The following is a 25,953-nucleotide window of genomic DNA, read 5'->3' as shown; positions in this document are numbered from 1 at the left end:
ATGAGTGAATGGCAATGGGTTTGAGCCGCTTCCTTCCATGCTCCAGTTTCGTTTGAAAATATACTTCACGCCGCTTTGAAAAAGATTCCAGCAATATCACGGCGGGGTACACCAAACAAAGGCTGTTCGTACCAGTTGAAGAAGAGAATCTGCCTTGGCCACGACAAGACAACACATTGGCCATTATGCTACCACATCCGTACTGTTAGGTCATACCATCTTTAAGTGAGTGAGTGAGTTTAGTTTTAAGCAGCTTTAGCAATATTCCAGCATTATCACGGCGTGGGACACCAGAAATGGGCTTCACACACTGTAACAACTTTAAGTACACGGCTGGTACACCTTTGGTCTTCGTCACACAAGACGATCACAAAACCATTTTTCTTTCATGACAATTTATTCAAATAAATAAAGTAACAGTACATTTCCCGATTTCAACAAGACATCAATAAATGTGAGCATGTTCCCGTCAATGTAACCATTGAATCATAATACTGCGTGGTGTGTACCAGGGACGAAATATGTCCCGAGTTGGTGTTCTGGGTGAGTGAGTGAATGAGTTTAGTTTTACGCCGCTTTTAGCAATATTCCAGCATTATTTCCCATGTGGGAAATCGAACGGGTCTTCGTTCAAGAGCGAACGCTTTTAACCACCAGGCTACCCTGATGTTCTGGGAACAGCCTTGACTTTATAGTACAGTTACAATATCAACGCTACTTAACGGTAAACTAGAATGAGCTAAACCATTCTCGTCGGTCCACTAGTCAAACATTCAGATGCTATTCAACGAACCAATATGTGAAGCCCATTTCTGGTGTCCCCTGCCGTGTGATATTGCTGGAATATTGCTAAAAGCGACGTAAAACTAAACTCACTCACTCACTGATGCAACTTTGACGATGTTCATTAAATATTTCATATTGAACTCGCTCAAATACACGAAATAGCTTAACAGTGACCCTAAACAAAGAGTGTGACTGATACGAGTTCTTTTCAAGATCTATTTGCCTGTGACATTGATTTTCAATATATTCTGGTTAACCTGTTATCCCAATATATACACAACGTGATTATGAAAATAAAGGAACAGTTCATACATACCGACATAATGGATACATTTACTGGAAAATGGAAAAAAATAAAAATAGATTCAATAATATGACAATTGTGAACATTCAGTATGAGCACCGTTGCACAGTTATCGTCCTACATCAGTCTTTGGTTGAGCGATTACCTCGCTGTTGTGAATCACATTTTTGCTTAAGTCGATGGCGGGCTAAACAGTCTAAGTAAACTTAGGCTCAGTATTATTCGTTACACTACTATACTGAGTCTAACAAAACCTTGTAGAAGGTCGCGTCAGCTGACCTTTGAGCGACCTATGACCGTCCAATCAAACGCGAGACGGCCGAGCGGATTTAACCAATCAGACAACGACTACTTGTAAGGGTTCGGCGGGACTTGCAAAACGGTTTTTGGATTTTCTCTTCCCTGGTCGCTGACACTGATCTATCAACAAACGAAAATCCGCATAAAACACAGATATTTGACCTGCTCTATATACGCTTATGGGTTTCTAATGACATGGTTACTATTTACTTATATTTTCGCAAGATGACATCCTTGAATATTGACAAAAAACGCTATTTTCAGCGACTGTTTACTCATTGCGTGTATCACTCGGAAGTGATCGTGCGGAAAACAACATTCGGAATAGTTCGAGTTTTTTAGGTAAAGGTTCAAACGGTATGTGCGAATGTTAACTTTCGCGATTTGGTAAGCTGTGTTCTGATTGGTCAGCCCAAAAGGTTAGCTGACTCGACCTTCCACTAGGTTTTGTTAGACACAGTGTAGCAGTGTAACGAATAATACTGAGTCTACGTTTACTTAGATTGGCGGGCTAAAAAAACAAACAAAAGCAGACAGACAGACACGGACACGTTAACGAATGCACACACGTGTGCCACATCACACACACGTCCACGTACTTCAGCACGCATGCACACAGCTTTACATTCTTCGTTTCAGAGATCAGTCCTAGTTTTGTGAACACCTTCTTGATCGGCATCCGGGTTATTGCATTCACAGTAACCTGGTAAAGAGTGTGAGCACCTCTTGTTGTGACAAATCGGACAAGGACAAGTGGTTACATCTGTGACATTGTTAAAAAGGGATATTCTAATACTTTCAACAAATTCAATCTGAAGTATTGTCTGTAAAGTCAGTTTTCTAATTTACATCTGATTATGGAGAACTCAGAAATGATGACGAGGAATGTTCTTGACGGAGCCTTCAAATATTCCCTTGGTTGCGGGGTCGAGGATGAGAATGACGGTGGGGTATTTTCATACGATGTTCTAATTGATACACGCACGCACGCACGCATTCACGCACACATCTCCTTCCTTCTCCCTTGATGACCTTCAAAATTTTCTAAACACAGGATGAACGAGATTCCACATTGTAAGGAACATGTGCTAATTACAATGCTACCCAGTATCGCCTAAGGCATTGAAAGAAGGTTCGGCTGTTTCCGAGAACGCTGAGATTGTACGGTTTGTTGAGAGTGGCATCTCCGGGAGATGCTGATGATGTGGCATCGCGTTCTGGATGCGGGTGGATGCGGAGCAACAGCTTGTGCTCAAGCTACTGCTTTGCAAACTCCCTCTAGATACAGGGGAGTTGACTGTTGATAAATCCGTCATAGCAGAGCCTGGTCGGCTCGTTTCGTCCTGTAAATGTACCCTTGTGCTGAAATTATTGTGAACAACGTCAACAGAATTGTTGGAAACGTCATCAGTTTCTGGTCCCATATGCGTCGAGGGTAAACGCGGGTCTTTGTACACAAGTATGGGTTTTGAAACATTTTTGCTGCAATGGTTATTCTTACCGTTTTCGTTATTACAAATGTTCCTGTTATCGTAAGATTTCAGATACCCATAGTTAAAGTTAGAAAACGTCACACACTGTCGCCTTCCCTGTGTCCCCGGAAGTGCTATGTCACGTGACTGGGGCTCCATCGGATTTGTCACGTGATAGTTCGAGCTCTGTTCGGTGATATCGCCCGTTCCACATGGGGAATATTTAATGACACGGCTCACAGTTTGCAAAATCATCCAGAAATTAAGAACACAGAAGAACACGATGCACATGAAAAACAAAATCATTGGAGGAAATTCCATCTTCAGCGGGGAGTCATGTTTTAAAGCTATGGCTAGACACACAACAGGAATAACACCCCTTGAAGCCATGGTAACAGCACAGCTGATTATTCCAGTTCTTCTGTAAAGGGCAGAGGATTTCTGGACACCCAAGTCCCGCATAAACCGGCCGGTTTCTATGGGGATGACGTTGAGCTCCATCAACAAACAAGCAACACTGAGAAATATATTTTGCCTGTATGCCAGGAATGTACCGTATGAGACCGTTGTAACTATGTGGTGAATCAGATCTGTTTTAAAACGATCCAAATGCTGATGCAAAAAGCAGTCTTGGACAGTCATGTAGATGTAGCGACCCACATTTACAGACATGACTGTCTGGGTAATCGGGTCCAGGGGAGCCGACTGGTTTCCGGTAAATGGTAAATTTGACACGGATGTAGTTGACAGAGCGATAGCAGCCAGCGTGATGAGGAGGCACGTCACCAGTAGCTCCGTTATCCTGGAAAATATGAAAAAAAATAATGCAATAAACCTGTCGTATATAAGTTAATGTTAGACAATGTTGGTGGGTTGGTTGTTTAACGGCGCACTCAGCAATATTCCAACTGTATGGCGGCGTTTTGTAAATAATCCAGTCTGGACCAGTCAATCCAGTGATCAACATCATGAGCACCGATCTATGTAACTCGGATACGATGACGTACAGGCCTGAACACCCGACCCCGTTAGTCGCCTCTTACGACAAGCATGGGTTACTGAAGATCAGTTCTAACCCGGATCTTCACGGGTTGTTAGACAATGCCACAAACATCATGGGCATAGTCAGTTGGTACATCAAATCAAATCAATTCCTTTATTTCCAATACTGTGAGGCCACGGGCCTATGAGTACAAAAAACTCCTCATCGGTGCAGACATGAAATATAATGATAACAATGAAAGCATGTACAGCATATACATGTCTTAATATGACAAAATTGATTTCCTTTTTGAAGGCATAAAACAAATATTTAGCAGTATCAAGGAAATGTCTACATTTTTGGATGATAACAACGAATTAAATTTTAGTATATTGGGGAAAATATAGAATTGCAACCAAAGATATTTACGTCTTAATTCAATGTAGGCTGGCCATATAAGTAAGAAGTGATAGTCATTTTCAATTACATTTAAGTTACATCATTGGGGCATTATGGCAGCTTTGAACCAACATTTGGTGATTGTAAGTATTCAAACCAGCTTTTCAGCTTGAAAGAAAAACGTGGCTTCAAACGTTACTCGATACGTCTTTTTACGAAAATAGAGCAGTTTAGAATGTAAGCAGTGACATTGAAATATTTCTGCTAAACACTGACGTCTGAAACACTATGCACTGGAAAAACGTCCACATTTACAAGCTTGTAACATAAGATTTACAATTTTGTAAAGATGAGGTTTACACGACATTCACAATTTTGGAAATATGAACTTTACAAAAATTTACGATTTTGAAAATGTCCACGGGGGAGATAACTGGTGGGTGATGGTAAATGATTGTTCTTTGTACGTCCAAAGGCCTACTGCCTTGTTAATTGATGAGTAAGTCAGTTAAGACAACCTCTGGAAGTAAGTTATTTAAATCTGCTGAGCTGTAGCTTGGTTCGACATGTCGCGATGTGATCATTGCTCGAATACACCTAAGAAATTCGCCAACAGAGTGGTATGCACAGGCGGTGAAAGTTGTATTGTATTGAATTTGGTTGATTGTATATTGTTTTGTGTTGAGCTGTCAGTTTGTATGGTATGTGTGAATGAGGAACCTCGCGTATTATGACATTGAAATCAAACTGAACTAAACATTATTCCAATATCAATGGTCAATATCGCAATGTTTCACAGTTTGTTTCACATTTTGGATAATCCCTTCTTTTACGCAGATAAAATTATTAAAAAAGAACGAATAATGCCATGCTTCTCTCAGAATTAGGAAAGATAATATATATAGTGTTTCTATATAAATTATATATTTCTTTTTCGTCGAACAGAATTCACAATGGTCCGTTGATTACAATACCAGAGCGCCTGTTATCATGATAAGAAACATAATGCAAAATGTCATTTCCTTCATTCGGGTTAGACAGATTGTTTTCTAAGCCAAATAATGCAATTTGAGAGATCGGCTAAAAATATATGTTTTTCAATATGGTTGCCACAGAATCGGATTAAAAAAATCTTGAACAAGGTCAGGTGTCGTCACTGGTGGGAACAACTAAGTGATTATTCATTTTTACTCTGGAAGTCATAAGTCATTTATACTTCCGGTTAGTCAAAACACAAAGGTCAAATCCACGTTACAATTTTAGATACAGTACCTACTTGCAGTTTTTAAAGCCACAACATACAGATAACATATACCAAATTTCATTCAATGTTGAAATACAATGAATAAGTGGTGTCGTTAAGTAGTTTTTCAATATGGCTGCTGTTTTGGCCATATTGAAGATCCCATGAAAAATGAGATGAAAATCAATGTCGAAAAACAAGCGTCGACAGACGATTACATGATTGTCATTCAGTTGGGCGGAAATTTAAATTATGTCAAACCCAAAATAAAATAAAATTCGAATTGAATTATAAATATTTAACATCATTATTTTGACACTGAAAATAGCCTCAGTGTAAGGAACAAGGTACCATGTGAACTTTGTGCTACTTGAGTATTTTAACACAAATGAATAGAAAGGAAATTCCATCAATCCCAAAAGGAATTTGTTACATAATAGCATAGGAAAACAGCGTCACATCCGTATACGCTTAACAATTACACGGTCCTGTTGCTGTTATCGTGCTCACAGTCACACACCTGTGCGTCATGAGCGACAACAACCACGCACCAGGATTCTGTTACCAATCTAAGTACGACAGTCCTTAAGTTGATACGCATAACGAAATAAACATTTCAAGGGAAATCCTGTTTCTGCATATCGGTGTCTTACAAACGCACCTTTAAAAGCGGTGTCCGGTATAAGCCATTTACGCACTTCAAATAACGAGAATCATTGTACTGCGGATCCTGTTTCCATAATGTGAGCGCGATAATATATCTACTGTGGGTTCAAGTAACGTGGAGCTAGCCGTATATATACGTTATACACAGTCGAACTTTGATCTCTCGAATCGAAGTTAAAGCTGTCTCAAAGTGAAATCTTCATAATATTTCGGGTTAGAATTGGTCTTCAGTAACCCATGCTTGTAATAGGCGACTAATGGCACCGGGTGGTCAGGCTCGCTGACTTGGTAGACTCATGTCATCATATCCCAATTACGTAGAACGATGCTCATGATGTTGATCACTGGATTGTCTGGTCCAGACTCGATTATTTACTGACTGACGCCATATAGCTGGAATATTGCTGAGTGCGGCGTAAATGTATACTCACTCAAGCATAATGTTTCGGTTGTGTCGAAGCTCGTACAGCGTGAAATATATCTAGATACTTTTAATTTCGACACAAAGGTATTAAAGTTTACAAAGACATACTCAAACTCAAACATTTTTGTGATTATTCAAATTTATTTCTAACTGAAAAGTAATAATATTAATGGTGATGATAGTGTCTATACGCATATAGCTATACAAACTGATCAAATGAGTACGCAACGAGACTTGTCAAGTGTAGCCCAACAGCGTTTTAATCCACTGGGCTTAAATATAAAACCAAACCTGGATGTTCTTTCACTTTTAAACTGACGAACATGCGTCCTCCGGGATGGGAATCAACCAGATAGTTCACGATACCGTGTAGGGGAACACAAATTAAATTTGAAATCTTGAATTTAATTATATTAAAACAAGAATTTTGTAGAAACTCTATTGGGAGCATCTTACGCAGATTAAACGCCTGTTCACTTTAAATAATAGAGTTTGAGACTGGTGTTTTTCAAAATTTGTATGTGAACTTGACAAGGTATCAGAGTTTTCGTTAGATAAGAGGCTTGCCACAAAACCATGGGGTTGACGTTCATGTATTCTTGAAAAGACGTAAACACTGACGTCTTTCAAGGGAATTCCCTTTCACGAATAAATACAAAGGCGTTGTTTCTGATCGTGTAGACACTTTAGAAACTCAGGTTTGTTTATGCATCAGAAAGAGAGGAGAGTTTGGCAGCTTCGGGTAGATACATCCTAGTGAACAAAACGAAGAAAAATACAACCAAACTATAGATTTGATCCGACGATAACAAGGACAAACAAGATTTTCAGCAGTCTATCAATTTACACAAGTATCTATTTAAGATACCTTTATTTATATCCCCTAAATAATTTGCCGAATGATTAATGATGACGTACTCTTGTAATTGTCACAGGCATATTGCTGATTACGGATATCTAAGGTTCAAACTCCACTGAACCACACAAAGTGAAAGTCCATTTTAAAATAGTTTTTACACACACGCACTGACACACACACACACGCACGCACGCACACACGCAGACGTAGTCTTTTCTCAATGCCTGGCATTTTATAGGAGTGACAGTAAGATGTTTGGTTGGTTTGTTGTTTAACGCCGCACTCAGCAATGTTCCAGCTTTATGACAGCGGTCTGTAAATAATCGAGTCTGGATCAGACAATCCAGTTGGCAACATCATGAGAATCGATCTACGTAATTGGGATACGATGACATTTGTCAGCCAAGTCAGCGAGCCTGACCACCCAATGTCGTTAGTCGCCTCTCACGACAAGCACGGATTACTGAAGATCAATTCTGACCCGGATCTTCTCGGGTCACTGTATTTAAAATCACACATGCGAACGAGTCTGCTCTTCCAAGAACCTCAAATGAAATAAGGTTCCAGGTTATCGCACTTATAGGATAGCCACCCTTCCCAACGAAACTTAGTTGCAATGCTTTTTATGTAGCCGTACATTCTGGTCGTGTTCAGTCAAACTTACTGATACTATCGAAGCGAGTTATGCACCAAACACACATGATGAAAGCATGGTTCATCTAAGAGAGTAGAAATCATGGCTCGTCTAACAGTAAAGAACACACATGATGAAAGCATGGCTCGTCTAACAGTGTAGAACACACATCGTGAAATCATGGCTCGTCTAACAGTGTAGAACACACATGATGAAAGCATGGCTCGTTTAACAGTGTAGAACACACATGATGAAATCATGGCTCGTTTAACAGTGTAGTTTAAAGCGTAGAACACACACACATGATGAAATCATGGCCCGTTTAACAGTGTAGAAAACACACATGATGAAATCATGGCCCGTTTAACAGTGTAGAACACACATGATGAAATCACATGATGAAAGCATGGCTCGTTTAACAGTGTAGAACACACATGATGAAATCATGGCTCGTCTAACAGTGTAGACCACACATGATGAAAGTATGGCCCGTCAAGCAGTGAACCACATTCATGACGAAAGCATGGCTCGTTTAACAGTGAAGAACACACATGATGAAGGCCCATTTCACAGTAATGAACACATGTGTCAGTCACTCGGTGTAGAACAGGAAGTGCTGCGAGCGCGGATCAGACAGAGGGATCAATATAGAATGTCATACACTCCACACTTGCCGTCGTCTGTCTCCAACAAGTAAATGCCAGTCGCCCCAGTCCTCTAAGAGATTGGACGAACACGGCAGTGCCGCGTCACGTGGCTGCCCGAACAAGTGTACAATGTAGGCCAGTGGGTCGGTGATATTGGAAACATTGAACGGTGGGAGATCGATGTCATTTTGCGATCACTCTGACACCGGGACAGATAACCTTGTGGAAAATAAGACTCCATTTCACTAAATATTCCGTATTCGCAGATATTATTCTTTCACAATATTACTTAAATATGTCAATATTGGCTTAAGAAAATTATTTGTTTGGCAAAAAAGTGTGTGGTTAAATATTGGATTTTATCGATTTACATAAATGGATCCATTTAAACAAACAGCCATATATATACGACTGCCCATCATCAATACTGTGGCATCATTAAAAACTTTTCATTTACTGATGTCACGATTTCGATTCAGTGCTATTACTAATTAGAGGTATTGATGTAAAATCCAATTTTGATAAGAAAACATACAGAATGATGTAGTGTTATTCCTTTAGGATATATTAAAGAATATTAAATGTCTACACCTCATTTCAAAGAAACTGAATTTTGTTCAAACAGTGAGCCCTCGTTAGACCGGACATCGTATTAAGGAAACATGATATTCTAGGAACTCGTTACTCAGGACGGACATCTGTGAAAGGTTAAACTCGGAGGTTAAATCTATTGACCTTATATACAGAGTGAAGCATGTGTCGTTCGCTCGTCTATAACCGTGGCACGCAGGATCAATTATCGCATTCACAGTGATAACACGTAGAGATCACACTCGCCTGGTGATACCAAACATTAATCAGTCCTGTTAATAAGTCACGTCGAATGGGATATGATTTCAGGGGACTGTTATGTGGCCCTGTAGTTAAACGGTCGGTTCGGCTTGCAGAAGATTGGGTTTGATACAATTTGGAAATAAAATGATTAAAAAGCCCAAAAATATCAATGATTACGATAATATACTAAAAGGGGTGGAGGGTAGCCTCATGGTTAAAGCGTCCGCTCGTCACGCCGAAGACCCGGGTTCGATTCCATTTCTGGTGTCCCCCACCTTGATATTGTGGGGATATTGCTTAAAGTAGAAAAAAAACTATACTCGTCCCATGAGAATCAAGAAACGATTTGCATAATACGTCTCTGATAGGGCTGATATTTACTCATGGTACCAATCCCGGGTTCGATTCCCAACATGGTTTAAAACATGGGAACCCGGCATAAAGTGCCCCCGCTGTGACATTGCAGGGATACTGATAGAGGCGGCGTAAAGCCATACTCACTCCCCGGAAAGATATAATAATGCATTTCCGATGCATCTATGTTTGTATCTGCAAAGGTCAACGCAATCACGGTGTTCTTGTGATCATCGCACAAATCGATTTTGTGACGTTCTAGATAAGGATCTAATTACTGCTCACAAATTATCAAGTACACGTGAACCAGGAAGAAGGTAAACGAAGTGTTATCTGAGAATATGCATGTATAAATATGTATATGTCATAGGGCAGAATGATAGCATCGTCCTATCTGTGTACAAGGAGGGAGTGGGGTTGCCTAGAGGTTAAGGCGTTCGCCCGTAGCGCCAAATGCCCGAGTTCGATTCCCCACATGGGTACAGGGTATGTGTGAAGCCAATTTCTGGTGTCCCCAGTCGTGATATTGCTGGAATACTGCTAAAACTAAACTCACTGCACAAGAATACTGTACGTGCAACTGGGATGATGTCACCACGGTCATTGTCCCACTCCCAACCCCATCAAATACTCATTGGTTCGGTGAAAGGGTGGCATGAAATCCATAAAGTCACTGTGCAATCAAAAGCGCATTCATCCTGCTTAAAGTGTTAGGACCACAGGCCTTTGCAATATCACGCTGAATGACAAACCGTTTTCTACGCTTGTTTCTCCTGACTCCGTGTAATATAGAACTGAAACACGTACTAACCCGTACATATAGGTTACATGCCTATGTATATTTACAAACTGCTCTGCATGTAGAAGCCTCGTCTGTTTCAGCCCCGAACCCCTAGTACCAAGCCCTCACTGCAATGATTATAGTCTGCTTGCAGTGAAAACGTACCGATAAATTTCACTTTAAACAAAAAAGTAAATCAAATAAAGTGAAATTAAGATTGCGAATCCTCATAATTTTACCTTGCCAATTAAACATTTAAATTTCAGAATTTTATTCAACTTAGGATAAAAGTTGTATAACAGACGATCATAGATTCAAATCGCTATTATTGGTTTGTAGACCAACCCTACTTGTTCTCGGTGTTTCATTTAATGTGCATACCCCCTTGTAATACAAACCAATAATAGCGATTTGAAACTATGATCGTTTGTTAAACAACGTATATCCTAAGTTGAATAAAATTCTGAGATTCATGAGGTAAAATCATGAGGATTCGCACTTCTAATTTCACTTTATTTGATTTACGTTTTTGTTTAAAGTGAAATTCATCGGTACGTTTTCACTGCAAACCTACTATAGGCCCTAAATGAAGCGTCGAGATTTCCACAGGTTCTGAATCTCCCAACTCGGGTTTCTTGTTAACGTAAATGGGCTACCATCAAAATTACATATATTCCGAGACACAGCGTTAGTCTAGTCTGAATTATGCATGGTGATTCGATCCCTGTGACAGGCATGCCTAGATAAGGGCAACGATACCTATACAGAGGCGGTTTATAGGTAGAACGTATTAGGATTTATATAGTCTAGGAATCATTATGTAAATTTGTATTCGTTGCCGAAGAGTTGTGTGCAGGTCTAGTGAATTACTTTTCAGGGGGAAGTTGCCTTTAAGGAGTTCTTGTTCATTACATCGTTGATGTATTGGCAGTCATAAGTAGAGTGATAAGTTCACAACGTCACAGTTTCCATAATATTCTAAATATTGATAATGGCATTGCTACACACATGGTTCCTTGTTTCCTAGCTTGAGAGAGAGAGCGAGAGGAGCAGATCGGGAGAGAGAGAGAGAGAGAGAGAGAGAGAGAGAGAGAGAGAGAGAGAGAGAGAGAGAGAGAGAGAGAGAGAGAGAGAGAGAGAGAGAGAGAGAGAGAGAGAGAGAGAGAGAGGAGAGGAGCAGAGAGAGAGAGAGAGAGAGAGAGAGAGAGAGAGGAGCAGATCGAGAGAGAGAGAGAGAGAGAGAGAGAGAGAGAGAGAGAGAGAGAGAGAGAGAGAGAGAGAGGAGCAGATCGAGAGAGAGAGAGAGAGGAGCAGATCGAGAGAGAGAGAGAGAGAGAGAGAGAGAGAGGAGCAGAGAGAGAGAGAGAGAGAGAGAGAGGAGCAGATCGAGAGAGAGAGAGAGAGAGAGAGAGAGAGAGGAGCAGATCGAGAGAGAGAGAGAGAGAGAGAGAGAGAGAGAGAGAGAGAGAGAGATCGAGGAGCAGATCGAGAGAGAGAGAGAGAGAGAGAGAGAGAGAGAGAGAGAGAGAGAGAGAGAGAGAGAGAGAGAGAGAGAGAGAGAGAGAGAGAGCGAGAGGAGCAGATCGAGAGAGAGAGAGAGAGAGAGAGAGAGAGAGAGTTAGTGAGAGAGAGAGAGATCTCAACACGTACATGCACACACATATGTACATTTCTACATCTATAATATATACATATACATACATACATACATCTACATCTGATACGATAATCCAGATTACTTACGTTTTCCCCAAAAGCCAGGGCTTGCTTCTCTGTAGGTCGGCTAATTTAGTAAGCAGAGTAGCTTTGGCACCATGTTTGTTGCTAATAAACTCCACGAGTCGTCCACAACCGAAGAAAGAGAGCGTACACACGTTGATGGTTAGAGAAATACATAACAAACAGCCGTCCGTGAACATGTGCATGAGGACGTTGTCAGCCGTTGTGTGGACCCACGTGGATTGGCCCACCATCTGTTGGCACGCGCTATCGCCCAGAGAGTCAACTGTCAAATGAGACAAATCCGCGCCAACCAGGAAGTAGTTGCTATTAATAGAGAAAGAGGAATCCCCTTTTCAGAAGCGCTCCAACACGGCTGTCAAACATTGCCGGGGCTTTCTGGTCTGCGGAAGCGAATGAAATGGAAATCCCAGGTAAGTTTTGATGAGCTGTTTTGCGTGGCTTCGTGTTTTCATTATTAGTATATCAGTGTTTTACCACACTGTAAAGAAGGAAGCGTGCCCATGAGATATAAACCCCCTAAACATTCATGACGTAAACGCGACATGCAGGATCCGGATGCTATTTAAAGTAGGGAACAATCAGCAAGTTACTTTGTTCATTAAATATAGGGGATGGTGGGTAAATATGTGACTAGTATTCAGTAGTTATAAATATTTTTTAAACAAATTTTGGTGATATAAAATATCACGATGATAAATCATAAAAAATGTGATTATTATTTTCATTATTACTGTACCATTGTTATCATTAATATCATTATACACATCACGATATGACATTATCAACAATGTACCGCTGTGCTGCTACGGTTTGGTTTTATAGAGATTTAGTTATGTTGAGAAGCTTTTCCACAACCACAATGAATGTATACCAAGTGTTTGTAACTCACATTAGCTGCCTTTCTACCTCCTGATGCATACAAGAACATGTTAACACTAGAACCGACGTTTTGTCCAGGTGTGATGTCGAAATGGCTTTCAATTAGAAAATGAGCATATTGAAATAAAACATGCTTTTTTCAAAGGAAAACACACTCTTCAATCTTTATGTTGACATATTTGCCCGTTTCGATTCTAGAATGTGCAAAAAAACATCGAAAATTTGCAAAGGCAGAAACTCTTAATAATAAATTGATGCTTTCAAACTTCTGTGGAATAGGCCCATATACAGCCTTAGAAGAATTCCTGCCAAAAAACCTGATCTTGTTCATTTTGATAAAGGCAATGAATTCATTTTTATTATTGATTTTTCTGTCCCTTTAGACAGCAACGTGATTGGCAAGATTCAGGAAAAGCATAATAAATACGCGGACCTCGCCTTTGAAATGTCTCACTTGCATTCCAAGTACACTGTCGTCAGACTCCCCATTGTCCTCGGTGCCCTTGGTTTGGTACCTCCTGATCTCTTGGCGCATGCAGATCAGGAGAGTGCACGGGTTCACAACCGGGGGCACAGATTTTCTGACACTCTGGGTAATGCAGAAGGCTGCAGTGTTGAGGAATCTACATATTCGCCGGAAAGTTCTTGGTAGGTTCGACTAGGCAGCGTTTACTGTGAGAAGTCCCATTCGCTGTCTGGGCTGCGTGTAGAGGGGGCAAGGGCCCTGAGCTGATGATGAGCCTTACCAGCCTGACTGTGTCAGGATAACCCGAATCCTCTCTGCGTCATTTTTATCTTAATCTTAATTATATAAACAAACAAAAAACAAGCAAAAAATCAAAGAAAAATCAAATCCTTCCCTCCAAAAAAATACAAACAAAATTAACATAAAAACAACCAAAATAATAATAATAATAGTGCACATTTATAATGCGCCCATTTCCACGCTTGCAGTATGCTACAATTAAAAAGTACATAGGAAGGGATGATGACAAAGTTATTATGATTCGTAGAACTGAAAAGATAGGTTTAAGACTCGCTTTGAATGACTCAAACGTTGGAGAAAGTTTAAGGTCTTGGGGAAGAAAGTTCCACATGTAGGGCTCATATTGTTCAAAGATCTCTGACCAAAGAACATGAGTTTTCATTGTGGCACTGTCAGTAGGTTCTGGTGTTGAGATCTTAGTTCCCGTGCTGGGGCATAGGCTGATATCAGCTCTGATATGTATGAAGTAGATTGCTCGTGAAGTGATTTATATGTCAGACAGAGAATTTTGAAATGGATCCTTGCTCTTATTAGAAGCCAGTGGACATTTCTAAGAACAGGAGTGATGTGGGATTTCTTGGAGGTGAAGGTCATGATTCGTGCTGTCGTATTTTGCACCTTTTGAAGTTTGTCGAGGAGGACATCAGGGAGTCCTACATAGAGGCTGTTACAGTAGTCGAGAAGGACATCAGGGAGTCCTACATAGAGGCTGTTACAGTAGTCGAGGAGGACATCAGGGAGTCCTACATAGAGGCTGTTACAGTAGTCGAGGAGGACATCAGGGAGTCCTACATAGAGGCTGTTACAGTAGTCGAGGAGGACATCAGGGAGTCCTACATAGAGGCTGTTACAGTAGTCGAGGAGGACATCAGGGTAGTCCTACATAGAGGTTGTTACAGTAGTCGAGGAGGACATCAGGGAGTCCTACATAGAGGCTGTTACAGTAGTCGAGGAGGACATCAGGGAGTCCCACCTGTTACAGTAGGAGGACTCAGGGAGTCCTACATAGAGGCTGTTACAGGAGGAGGACATCAGGGAGTCCTACATAGAGGCTGTTACAGTAGTCGAGGAGGACATCAGGGAGTCCTACATAGAGGCTGTTACAGTAGTCGAGGAGGACATCAGGGAGTCCTACATAGAGGTTGTTACAGTAGTCGAGGAGGACATCAGGGAGTCCTACATAGAGGCTGTTACAGTAGTCGAGGAGGACATCAGGGAGTCCTACATAGAGGCTGTTACAGTAGCCGAGGAGGACATCAGGGAGTCCTACATAGAGGCTGTTACAGTAGTCGAGGAGGACATCAGGGAGTCCTACATAGAGGCTGTTACAGTAGTCGAGGAGGACATCAGGGAGTCCTACATAGAGGCTGTTACAGTAGTCGAGGAGGACATCAGGGAGTCCTACATAGAGACTGTTACAGTAGTCGAGGAGGACATCAGGGAGTCCTACATAGAGGCTGTTACAGTAGTCGAGTTTACTCAGTATCGAGGAGGACATCTAACTAGAGAATTAGCAGCTTCCAGGGTTCTCAAGGGACGAATATTCCCAATCATTCGGAGATTCCAGTGGCAAATCTTGCAGATGTTATTAATCTGAGCTTCCATGGAGAGCGTTGGGTCCAGCAGGACACCAAGATCTTTGACAGTGTTTGCTAACTGGACTTCCGTGTCTGAGACATTAATGGTGTGTATGTCCACCTTTGGAGCTGCTGCTTGGTTCCGAAAAAAGATCGCTTCAGATTTATCACTGTTCAATTTGAGTTTGTTTACATCCTTCATATGTACTAATTTTGTTTGTACAAGAATTAACACTAATTATCCATTAAAAGTTCCTTCAACGTTGCAACCCTTTTAGGTATTTTCCCAAAAACGTGAACTCCAATTCTTATGATTAACGCCAAGCATTTCCCCTATATAAAGCCATGTTTATATAATCGATCATGTATCGTGCTGGCTCTTGTTAACATGCAATAGAATGACTAACGGATGCCATGGGCTGCTAAATCAACAGCCGAGAGACGTCGTATTAATTTGACACTTCCGCGTTTCTGCTTTTCGTGCATTCCAAAAATGCCACTGCTTTTTCAAAACATTATTTCCTGTATCTATTTTACTTTAGGTATGCTTTTATCAGAGCGAAGCATGCATGCAGACGAACGAGCGCAAATGTCCCACTTCCTTTGGCTTCAGATCGATGGACCAATCATAGTACACTATCAGACAACCAAGGCTTTTGATTGGATACGTCCAACCAGGAAGTAGGTCGCTTTCCCTGTTCGCTATTGATGTTTTACATATACGTCGCCAGCCTTCTCGTAACCCGAGAGCACGTCGTTAATGCCAACCAGCGTAGCTTGTCAGTGGGTGAGGATTGACGGCAACAATCCATTACAGCGAATAGATAGGACGCTGAGAAGAGAAATAAATGTCAATTTCATCAATGCGTGTCAAACGACTCGAGCATGAATACAGCGAGGTCGTTGCATCTCTTGCGAGTGAGGGACGTGCTTTGATTAGATAAACAGCGCTTTAATTAGATACTGCTTTTGTTTATTGCAAAACTGCTGATACCAATAAATACTGCTTATGTAGAGAGTGTGGTGAGACAAATACGGGATTGATACCATGAGTACATATCAGCACTATCAGAGACGTATTATGCAAATTGCTTCTTGAATCTCACGGAATGAGTATAATTTTATGCTATTTTTAGCAATATCCCCACAATATCACGGGGGAATCAGAAATTGGCTTCACACATTGCACCCATGTGGGGGAATCGAACCCCGGTCTTCGGCGTGACGAACAAACCCTTTGACCACTAGGCTTCCCCACGGTCCCGTGATACAGAGAATATATTTTAGGGCCTTTTCGATTATGCTAAACCGGTTTTGGTTTCGGGAAAACCATGCACTCGATTATGTCGAAACCTAATACTGGGTTCTGAAACCTCGAAACCATCACCGAGGCAGGTTTCGCAGTTTCAGTTTCGCGTTCTCTCACAACAGACATGGCGGAAACGAAAGCGCCAGGTTCAGCTGATCTTGGTGGCAAAATAGAGCAGCAGTTTTTGGAACCAAAATAATGATAAAAATCAACTGAGAACTAGAAAAATATTTTTTAAAACCCCAGTCTATTGAATATGGCTATTTTATGTAACTTGTATATATATAATTACTTGTAGCAGGATAATTACATATACGCAAATATTTACCTCCATAAGCATCTCATCTCTTTATTATTTGTGAATTCACTGATAAAATGAAAAACACATGCTGTCATCCAATTCGTTCCACATATACAGTAGCTGAGACATGTTTTTGGTATCCATTTTGAAAACGGATGGTGAAACCATCCACTCGTTTATAAAACTGGAAACTAGTTTCACTTTGAAACCATGTATCCGAAATTAGACACTCGTTTATAACAGGAGAAACAAGTTTCAAAAACGAAAACCATATTCGCAATAATCGAACAGGCCCTTAGTATTCATATTGTTATCTAACTGCAGCATCTGCAGATCTAAACACATTGATATGATTTATATACGGGACGCTGTGTGGCTCACAGCAGTGAAGGCTGTTAGGTTGTTGAACGCGCCTGTTTGTAATTTATTTGAAGTTGTTTCAACTATATATTGTAATACCTCGTTTGCTTTGTGTCAGCTGTCGATATGATTCACAGCATATATTTACGTTGTGGTGCTTGCCAATATGACTATGAGGCTTCATTTGTTGTGTGTTGGTGGCCCCGGTGATTCACAACCCTCACATCCCGTATTATACACCACAGTCTGTTGGTTGCCCGTATAGTTGGCAGATATTGCTTGCGATCTGTCTGTTGGTTAAAGCAATCGTTTGTGTTGTGCCCGGTTGTCCTATGTGTTCTATTGGTTATTGTTCTATCTGTTATTAATAAAACCCGTTTGTGTTCTGTTGGTTGTCCTGTTATTTTAAAACCCCGTTTGTGTTCTGTTGGCTGCTCCTGTTATTATACACCCCCGTTTGTGTTCGATTGGTTGCTCCTGTTATTATAAACCCCGGTTGTGTTCGATTGGTTGCTACTGTTATATACCCCCGTTTGTGTTCGATTGGTTGCTACTGTTATTATACACCCCCGTTTGTGTTCTATTGGTTGCTCCTGTTATTATACACCCCCGTTTGTGTTCTATTGGTTGCTACTGTTATTATACACCCCCGTTTGTGTTCTATTGGTTGCTACTGTTATTATACACCCCCGTTTGTGTTCTATTGGTTGCTCCTGTTATGTATAACCCCGTTTTGTTCTATTGATTTCTATTATACATTTGTGTTGGTTACTGTTATTATACACCCCCGTTTGTTGGTTGTGTTCTTATAACCCCGTTTGGTTGCTGCTACTGTTATTATACACCCCCGTCTGTGTTCAGTTGGTTGCTCCTGTTATTATACACCCCCGTTTGTGTTCTATTGGTTGGTCCTGTTATTATATAACCCCGTTTGTGTTCTATTGGTTGCTACTGTTATTATACACCCCCGTCTGTGTTCAGTTGGTTGCTCCTGTTATTATACACCCCCGTTTGTGTTCTATTGGTTGCTACTGTTATTATACACCCCCGTCTGTGTTCAGTTGGTTGGGTCTTGTTACTGTATAACCCCGTTTGTGTTCAATTGGTTGCTACTGTTATTATACATCCCCGTCTGTGTTCAATTGGTTGCTCCTGTTATTATACACCCCCGTTTGTGTTCTATTGGTTGCTACTGTTATTATACACCCCCGTTTGTGTTCAGTTGGTTGCTACTGTTATTATACACCCCGTGTGTTCGAATTAGTTGTATTGTATAAATCCCCAGTTCCTCCTGTTATTATACACCCCGCTCTGTGTTCAGTTGGTTGCTTCTGTTATTATACACCCCGTTTGTGTTCTATTGGTTGCTACTGTTATTATACACCCGTTTGTGTTTTCAGTTGGTTGCTCTTGTTATATAACCCCGTTTGTGTTCAGTTGGTTGCTACTGTTATTATACACCCCCGTTTGTGTTCAGTTGGTTGCTACTGTTATTATACACCCCCGTCTGTGTTCAATTGGTTGGGTCTTGTTACTGTATCCCCGTTTGTGTTCAATTGGTTGCTACTGTTATTATACACCCCCGTCTGTGTTCAGTTGGTTGCTCCTGTTATTATACACCCCCGTTTGTGTTCTATTGGTTGGTCTTGTTACTGTATAACCCCGTTTGTGTTCAATTGGTTGCTACTGTTATTATACACCCCCGTCTGTGTTCAGTTGGTTGCTCCTGTTATTATACACCCCCGTTTGTGTTCTATTGGTTGGTCTTGTTACTGTATAACCCCGTTTGTGTTCAATTGGTTGCTACTGTTATTATACACCCCCGTCTGTGTTCAGTTGGTTGCTCCTGTTATTATACACCCCCGTTTGTGTTCTATTGGTTGCTACCCCGTCTGTGTTCTGGTTGCTACTGTTATTATACACCCCCGTTTGTGTTCTATTGGTTGCTCCTATTATTATACACCCCCGTCTGTGTTCAGTTGGTTGGGTCTTGTAACTGTATAACCCCGTTTGTGTTCAATTGGTTGCTCCTGTTATTATACACCCCCGTCTGTGTTCAGTTGGTTGCTCCTGTCATTATACACCCCCGTTTGTGTTCTACTGGTTGCTCCTGTTATAAACCCCGTTTGATTTCAGTTGGTTGCTCCTGTTATTATACACCCCGTTTGTGTTCGATTGGTCGCTACTGTTATAAACCCCGTTTGTGTTCAGTTGATTGCTCCTGTTATAAACCCCGTTTGTGTTCGATTGGTTGCTCCTGTTATTATACACCCCCGTGTATGCTCGATTGGTTGCGTTAAATCCTCGTTTGGATACTATCTGATTGCCCTATCGTTATAAACACTTGTTTGTGTTTAAGCTTCCTGGACTGTTCTTATGATTATAAGCGATCGTTTGGTTTGTATTGGTAGTCCCTACTGATGTATACTGTGAAAGCTGGAGGGTTAATATTGGGAGGATTTGTTTGTGAAATTGTGTGCTCGGTCTTCAAAAAGAATCCCCCAAATTCATGATCCCTAACTTTTTTGTTTAGTCTACAATGGATCGGCTCCGTGTTTTAATGGATAGAGAGCCTACGGTCGATGGTTGGATTTTGGGAATCGTACTAAGTGATGTTAAAAGATGACACTTGTTGTTTCCCAGCCTCGCTCTGTCAAGGCCTAAAACAAGGCAGATCGTCTCGGAGTCTGTAAACTGTGTCCAAGGGACATCCACGTTAAAGTGCCAGTGGCGTAGCCTAGTGGTTAAAGCGTTTGCTTGTCACGCCGAAGACCCTGGTACGATTCCCCACATGGTTACAAAGTGTTAAGGCCATTTCTAGTGTCCCTGGCCATGATATTGCTGTAATATTGTAAAAAGCGACGTAAAACTAATTTATACTCACTCACTCACTCCACGTTAAACATTTAGCTTGCGTTGGAAAACTGACTATTCCTCGCTCGTATGTAACCGTTTCGCTGTGTAATTGGAATAATCTTGAACGCAACTCTAAACCCCGCCTCACCTCAGTCCGACTGTCATGGTTGTCAAGGCGACTTTGAAACGAATCTGTTGGTAAGAACTTTGTTTTGATGATATATTTTTGACACACCACGTGATACCCGTGTGCCATCTGTCTGAATCTGGTCACATGGCACCACGTGCGATCTACGTGCCCTTGAGTGCCTATGGCATTCGGAGACAGGGAAATAAATGGCCATTTGTCTTATACGTTATTCACTGTAAACAGCTGCGTTCCTCAAACGTAACAGGATTCGATGACCATGGGCTCAAATCTAAGATTCACCAAATTGTGATCCTTGGTTTTTAAACACCTTACGTAACGAGTAAAACCTTCATCACTCCCGGTTCACAACCGAAGTACTATTCAAAGGGGGTTAAAACCCTCACTCACTCATTACCCCAGCTGTGTTGTCTGAGAAGTTTGTCTTGTCGGATACTTGTTTGTTATTCGGGGGCGGTGGGGTAGCCTAGTGGTTAAAGCGTTGGCTCGTCACGCCGAAGACCTGGGTTCGAATCCCCACATGGGTACAATGTGTGAAGCCCATTTCTGGTGTCCCCCGCCGTGATGTTGCTGGAATATTGCTAAAAGCGGCGTAAAACCAAACTCAGCCAGTGTTATTCAACGCTGATATTTTAGATACATAGAATTGGTTTGAAAATAGTATATTTTAGACCATACAATCCAGTGATTGACATCATGAGCATCTATCTACGCAGCAACGTCATCAATCCTGACCACCCTATCCTGTTAAACGTTAGTTACTTCTCAGGACAAGCATGGGTTCCGGAAGGTCGATTGCAACCCGGATCTCAACGCGGCTTGTCATACCATCATATCTCCATTTAGACGATGTTGTATTCACAACACAGCTGTATCCTCTCCTTTGATGTTATAACGATGCATAAAACATCCTTTTTTGTGTTCTTGGCAGCCCATATAGTCATTTAATGACACAGATGCACTGTGTTGAAGACTGTTTAAACGCTGGAACCATGCAACAAAACAGTTCGCGGTGCATTTCTTCCCTGTGACAGGTGGACTCAGTCAAGGATGACAGTTATTACCTTATGCCTCGGTGAAGTCATAATAAAAATTAAACGCCCATCGAAGATAAATGTTATATAGTTTCTTATAGGGAGTCTGTGTTTGTCTGCATTGGATCAAGCAAAGGCAAGGTGCACCCTTTAGTTTGAAAATTTACTGTGAGACAAGGGATACAGTCCAGTCCACACACACTGACGCACATACACACACAAACCCAACCCAAGAACACACACATCCCAAAAAACAAAACAAAACAAAAACAGGTTAATACAAATGAATAAGCAAACTAAAAACCACCTCCCCCACCCCACCCCCAATAAAAAAATAATAATAATAGTTTATAATATATATATATAAGATAAATATAAAACCCAAACAAACAAATTGAACTAAAGAGCAACCAGAAAACCCCGGCAACTCCAAAAACAGCAATAAAACAAGTATATGTACGCATTCTTTGAATTTAAGACCGCATGATACAATGTCGGCTCGGGTCGAGTTTGTTGACCAGTCACATTCTCAATGCACCCGGCAAGCAAAACACAGGTACGTGATTGGCTCTATATAAGCTCCATCATGGGAAGTTCCTGCTAGATAGCAGGAATGATAAACACTTGCATACTGACCAGTCGCTGACTGACGTTGATATTATTTCTGATTGACGCGGGACGTGCCGCTACCAGCACGAACTTCCGGGACCGCATTGAGATGAGCAATGTTAAGCTGATGACTGGGCAATTTCCAAATATGATTATGCATAGCCTTCTATCAGGGGAAGGACATAGTATACTTGCTGTGAGATATTTGCTCTTCGTTCATTCGTTCGTGTAACCCGTAAAGATCCGGGTTTGAATCGGTCTTCAGTAACCCATGCTGTCGTAACACGTCAAAACATTGATTACACAGCAGTCTCGTTTCCTACTGACTGGGTTCCGTCCTACTGCGCAACTTAGTTTACAATAACCAGTCTAGAACTTTTAGACCAACTCATTCAACTGTATACATAAATATTAATCAGTATTATTTGATACATCTAATCACTTGTGTATTGCAACACTACACTCCTTCTAACCCTTGCAAACACGTCGTGCAGCGTGCTCTGTCGTACAACGTGCTCTGACAAACGGAAATCTGGAAATCGTGGAAATCTCAAAACGACGCTCGGCCAGAAGAAAAGTTTGGCGGTCTGGTACGGACTTATACGGATATTATATCAATCACATTGTACGTTACAAATATACACTTAATAAGCGCAAAGAACACATAACAGGTGTAACCAGTGAGCCAGATGGTGAATTGTAAATCGTTGTACGACCTGTTCAAACAGGGCAGTCTGTGACGTCTTAGTTAACGACGTACTGCCTAAACCTTGACATAAAACATAGAAATGCGATTTTTTTAGATTTTAAAATTAAAATTCATTTGTTTATACCATTTTCTTATGAAACAAGGAATTGGAATTTAGTGTAACCATAGTTGTTTGTAGTGTCTCTTTTCACTTTCACACGAGAAAATTCGGATCGACTGAATTGGTTAATGAGACTCATGTTTCGATTTGAGGCGACTAACGGGTGGTCAGAGTCGCAGACTTGGTTGACACATGTCATCGTCATGTCATCGTATCCAAATTACGGAGATCGATGCTCATGCTGTTGATCATTCGATCTGCGCAACCGATGACATGCTTCAGCGAGCCTGACCACACGTGGATTGAAGTACCCTGCGGATGAATAGGTACATCAGTTAACTTCTTCATCAGCTGGTGACTATCAATTTTCCCATGAAGAAACATTGATTTCCTGTTTGAAATGAGTTTGCCAACCCCCCATGAATCCTGAATCGACATTTCTCCAGCCTCAGTTACATTGCTCGCACACGGACCCCGAATACTTTTTAAATGTAAAATATTTGATAAAACAGCTGTCAGTTCTCTTAAAATATATCATAACTTTTTGTACATTTACATATGGTCGATGTGCAACGTATATATCACCCACTGTGGGTTGTCATGTTTTATACAAATATTCTTGTATGGGAGAGGTCTGCTGACTAATCCGTTTTTCAAGAAAATATGGACCATGCCACGTGTATGTATGTTACAAACTAAATAATACACTACAGATACTGCCCATCAAAAGTTTAGACTCACTAGTGTGATTTTGCAAAATATTCCATACTGTTTAAAGATACTGTTTACACGTGAACTGATGTATTGTAAAACAAATTCGTAACGTTGAAAAGGTTATTGTCATGAGTTCAATAAATGATGAAACTCAGTGAAAATTTGTGAATTCTTAACTAAACTTTACACCAAAACGCAGCTGTTCACATGCACGATATTTGCACATACGTTTCAGTAATTTGATAATTGATCCTCGTGCAATTCATCTGCATAAGGTTTGCAGTTGGTTCCCCTAAATTAGTGGCGAAATTCATCTTCGATGTAACCACATATATATTCATAACATATAGTGAGTGCTTTAAGTGAGTCTAAACTTTTGATGGGTAGTATAGAAAACTTATTCAACAGTCTTTGTTTCTGTAGAGTCGAGCAAATAAGTTGGATGTTAAAAACTCACGCCAAGTAGACAGCTTTGGTTGCATCCTTCCCAGGAAGTTGAGAATGATAAATGGGGAATAATTAAACCTGATTTGAGCAGATAATGGTGTCTGTATAGGTGAAGTGCCATTTATATGTGTGATTGTCTGTAGTTCTGTTGGTCTTAGGTGGACAGTGGCCGCCAATATTTACTGATGTTGTCCATGAATGTCCAAGCGTGTCTGGAAGTTTGTTTGTTGTTTTAACGCCGCACTCAGCAATATTCCAGCTATATGACGGCGGTCTGTCAATAATCGAGTCAGGACCAGACAATCCAGTGATCAACATCATGAGCATCGATCTACGCAAATGGGATACGATGACATGTGGGGTCAACCATATTAGCGAGTCTGACCATTCAATCCCGTTAGTCGCCTCTTGCGACAAGCAAGGGTTACTGAAGACCCATTCTAACCCGGATCTTCACGGGTTGCACGAACGAACGAAGAGCAAATATCTCACAGCAAGCAGCCCTATATAAATGTATAATGACATGAATAATATGCAAGCAAGCAGTGCATGGGTAAATCAAAGCAACACAGACTATTTAACAGACAAACAGACAAATATTTGCAAGCGACATAGACATCTTTGGTTTATGCAAGCTGTTATTGCTATATGTATCAACCACATCCATCGGTGAATTCATAAGAATGAATAATTGAATTATGCAAATGTGAAATATCGTTGGACTAGTGTTGCAAACAATAATGTGATCCAAAATGGAATTGTTTATTCATGCGTTGCTCTATACGACAATAGTTTTGAAATGTGACACATGCTATTACTAGATAAAATGCCATTGTAAGGCTGCCGGGGATGCCTGTTTGGTTTCAAAATGTGTTGGGGCGGTGGGGTAGCCTAATGGTTAAAGCGTTAGCTCGTCACGCCGAAGACCCGGGTTCGAATCCCCACATGGGAACAATGTGTGAAGCCCATTTCTGGTGTCGCCCGCCGTGATGTTGCTGGAATATTGCTAAATAAAACCAAAGTCAGTCAGTCAAAACGTGTTGCCATTGTTAAAGATCTACGAAAAATTACATTTTTGTTTTTACAGAAATTGTTATTCAGAACAGTTATTTTGCATTTTCAAAATGTCACATATATGAAAAATACATTTTTATCTCCCAACTCCTGCACCCTGTTGGATCTCATTGATGCAACTTTCGGGGCGGTGGGGTAGCCTCGTGGTTAAAGCGTTTGCTCGTCATGCCGAAGACCCGGGTTCGATTCCTCACATGGGTACAATGTGTGAAGCCCATTTCTGGTGTCCCCTGCCATGATGTTGCTGGAATATTGCTAAAAGCGGCGTAAAACTAAACTCACTCACTCACTCACTGATGCAACTTTGACGATGTTCATTAATTATTTCATATTGAAAACTGTTAGTGAATTTTAACAAGAGCCAGTGCTGTGATCTATTATCCATATATGGTGAAACATAACCAATGTCATAAATACCATATGTAGCCAAGCGGATAAAAGCAGTTTTTTCACTGAATTGTGCACTTTGTGTTACAAGCATGAAATTTGGCATGATTGTAGCTTATACCCTTCTAATTGAATAAAGATCGAGAGGCCTCGCAGACTTTTTATATTTTCCATAATGTTTTGGGGAAAAGTGAAAAAAAAAACCATTTTTTCTACTATTTTCGTCATAACTTCTTTTAAAATTCTTCAATTCTC

At 40.9% G+C, this 25,953-nt stretch overlaps 1 protein-coding gene and 1 long non-coding RNA gene across 2 annotated transcripts; one reads left to right on the top strand and one right to left on the bottom strand.

Moving 5' to 3' along the window:
• Nucleotides 1–1,581: 1,581 nt before the first annotated feature.
• On the bottom strand, nt 1,582–12,711 carry LOC124284588. Its single transcript, XM_046720697.1, has 2 exons — nt 12,429–12,711; nt 1,582–3,664 (listed from the first exon to the last, which is right to left on the bottom strand). Exons 1-2 carry the CDS (start codon nt 12,656–12,658, stop codon nt 2,491–2,493), a joined length of 1,404 nt encoding a protein of 467 aa, XP_046576653.1. The 5' UTR covers nt 12,659–12,711; the 3' UTR covers nt 1,582–2,490.
• Nucleotides 12,712–12,756: 45 nt separating this feature from the next.
• On the top strand, nt 12,757–16,611 carry LOC124284596. The gene is made up of 2 exons (XR_006900591.1): nt 12,757–12,838; nt 16,193–16,611. It is a non-coding gene; the product is annotated as an uncharacterized LOC124284596 (long non-coding RNA).
• Nucleotides 16,612–25,953: the final 9,342 nt, after the last annotated feature.

Source organism: Haliotis rubra, unplaced genomic scaffold (genome assembly GCF_003918875.1).
Source record: "Haliotis rubra isolate DU_JTF1 unplaced genomic scaffold, ASM391887v1 Scf11, whole genome shotgun sequence".
Classification (NCBI taxonomy): Eukaryota; Metazoa; Mollusca; class Gastropoda; order Lepetellida; family Haliotidae; genus Haliotis; species Haliotis rubra.
Note: the sequence above shows the minus strand (reverse complement) of the source record. Positions and strands in the feature narration are given on the sequence as shown.